The sequence below is a fragment of the Babylonia areolata genome, chromosome 5 (genome assembly GCF_041734735.1).
Source record: "Babylonia areolata isolate BAREFJ2019XMU chromosome 5, ASM4173473v1, whole genome shotgun sequence".
NCBI lineage: Eukaryota > Metazoa > Mollusca > Gastropoda > Neogastropoda > Buccinidae > Babylonia > Babylonia areolata.
Genome location: NC_134880.1, coordinates 41,815,638 through 41,818,137, shown reverse-complemented (window position 1 = coordinate 41,818,137; position 2,500 = coordinate 41,815,638). Strand labels below are relative to the sequence as shown.

Sequence of the window (2,500 nt, the reverse complement as noted above, 5' to 3'; positions counted from 1 at the left end):
GATGCCAGCAGTGACGTCACCGGAAGTGCGGAGGGCGCGTCATGCAGCAGCTGGATGACCCGAGGATCATTGTTCTGACAGGTAAGGGGGAGTGCGGGGTGGGGGTGGAGTCGACGAAGGGAGACGGGGGCTGGGTGGAGGGAGTGGGGGGGGGGGGGGCGTTGAATGATGGTCTGTCATTGAACGAACAGGTCTGTGTGTGCTGAACTGATATTTAGCGCTGAATGGTGTCTGTAACTGAACGGACATCTGACGAACGAGAAGAAGAAGAACTAACCGGTGTGTGATGAACAAGCGGTTAATGTTGTATGGCGTGTGATCAACAAGTGGTTGTTATATGATGTGTGGTGAAGAAGTGGTTAATGTTGTATGGTGTGTGATGGACAAGAGGTTAATGTTGTATGGCGTGTGATCAACAAGTGGTTGTTATATGATGTGTGGTGAAGAAGTGGTTAATGTTGTATGGTGTGTGATGAACAAGCGGTTAATGTTGTATGGCGTGTGATCAACAAGTGGTTGTTATATGATGTGTGGTGAAGAAGTGGTTAATGTTGTATGGTGTGTGATGGACAAGTGGTTAATGTTGTATGGTGTGTGATGGACAAGTGGTTAATGTTGTATGGTGTGTGATGGACAAGTGGTTAATGTTGTATGGTGTGTGATGAACAAGTGGTTAATGTTGTATGATGTGTGATGAACAAGTGGTTAATGTTGTGTGGTGTGTGATGAACAAGTGGTTAATGTTGTATGGTGCGTGATGAGCAAGTGGTTAATGTTCTATGGTGTGTGGTGAACAAGTGGTTAATGTTGTATGGTATGTGATGGACACGTGATTAATGTTGTATGGTGTGTGATGAACAAGTGGTTAATGTTGTATGGTGTGTGATGAACAAGTGGTTAATGCTGTATGGTATGTGATGAACACGTGGTTAATGTTGTATGGTGTGTGGTGAACAAGTGGTTAATGTGGTATGGTGTGTGATGAACAAGTGGTTAATGTATGGTGTGTGATGGACAAGTGGTAATGGTGTGTGATGAACAAGTGGTTAATGTTGTATGGTGCGTGATGAACAAGAGGTTAATGTTGTATGGTGTGTGATGGACACGTGGTTAATGCTGTATGGTGTGTGATGGATAAGTGGTTAATGCTGTATGGTGTGTGATGGATAAGTGGTTAATGTTGTATGGTGTGTTATGGATAAGTGGTTTATGTTGTATGGTGTGTGATGGACACGTGGTTAATGCTGTATGGTGTGTGATGGATAAGTGGTTAATGCTGTATGGTGTGTGATGGATAAGTGGTTAATGCTGTATGGTGTGTGATGGATAGTGGTTTATGTTGTATGGTGTGTTATGGATAAGTGGTTTATGTTGTATGGTGTGTGATGGACAAGTGGTTAACGTTGTATGGTGTGTGGTGAACAAGTGGTTAACGTTGTATGGTGTGTGGTGAACAAGTTGGTAATGTTGTATGGTGTGTGATGAACAAGTGGTTAATGTTGCATGGTGTGTGATGAACAAGTTGGTAATGTTGCATGGTGTGTGATGAACTACTGGTAAGCGTTGAATGATGTCTGTCATGGAACGAACAAGACAAGGCAAAGCAAGGCAAGAAGTTTATTGCACGTGCGCCCAAGAGACATTGGAACTATATACACGTGCATCTTGTACACATGAATAAAAAGTGATGTCAAAAACAAATGAAAAGCCCTGCTCTCATGGTAACCTCAGTTTCGATACCCCTCCACTTCCGTGCTTGGGGTGAGTCCTGTCAATGTCGTCAGTGTCGGCAGATTCATGGGGGGCTGTTGTTTGAGGGACGTGGTGGCGGTCTCCACTCTGGGAGGGACGCTCACTCAGTCTGGCTCCACGACTAAGCCATTATTGTCGTTAGTAGGGGGCTTAGTAGGTGGTGTCCTAAGTACGTTAAAAAAACAGAACAGGCACCACTGAACACCACCGAAGTGACTCAGCAGCATTGCAGGGTCTCCTCTGGTGTGTGGCCTCCTGGCGACCTAACATCGATGGTTCCATGTGGACTGTCGACGGCGGAACTGCGACGGACGAACCCGGGTGTGGCCGTGTATGGGGAAATCTAAATGAGCGGCGTGGGAGTAATGCCACTGAAACGGTGCAGATGATGGGGCAGCAAAAAAAAAAAAAAAAAAAAAAAAGCTATAACTCCAGCATACAAGCTAACACAAATCAGCAAGTCAATTTTCCTTAGTAACTGATTGATAATGCAAATAACCATTTGCAAATCAACATTAGAACATGGAAATTTTCCGTGGTACTGTCATTATTTTTCCCTATCAACGGACAATGTTCTGTCGAAAAGAAATATGCATGGAAGAGACGAAAGATTTCAATTTTAATAGTAGTCGGGGGTGGGTGGGAGGGGGTTTCTTTAGAAAAAAAAAATTATTATGTAGAATTCTATGGAGTTTTGGCGGGTTCAGAAGTATGTAGACAAACATTTTTGAACAGACAGGTGTGTGTG

At 44.0% G+C, this 2,500-nt stretch overlaps 1 protein-coding gene across 1 annotated transcript in view; it reads left to right on the top strand.

Annotated features, from left to right (window-relative positions):
• LOC143282074 (protein unc-13 homolog B-like) overlaps window positions 1-2,500 on the top strand; it is a 269,862-nt gene that overhangs the window by 704 nt on the left and 266,658 nt on the right. Inside the window, 1 exon segment of the mRNA XM_076587535.1 lies at window positions 1-81. This exon segment is cut by the window's left edge and continues 704 nt beyond it. Coding sequence (XP_076443650.1) covers window positions 42-81 — 40 coding nt within the window. The 5' untranslated portion in view covers window positions 1-41.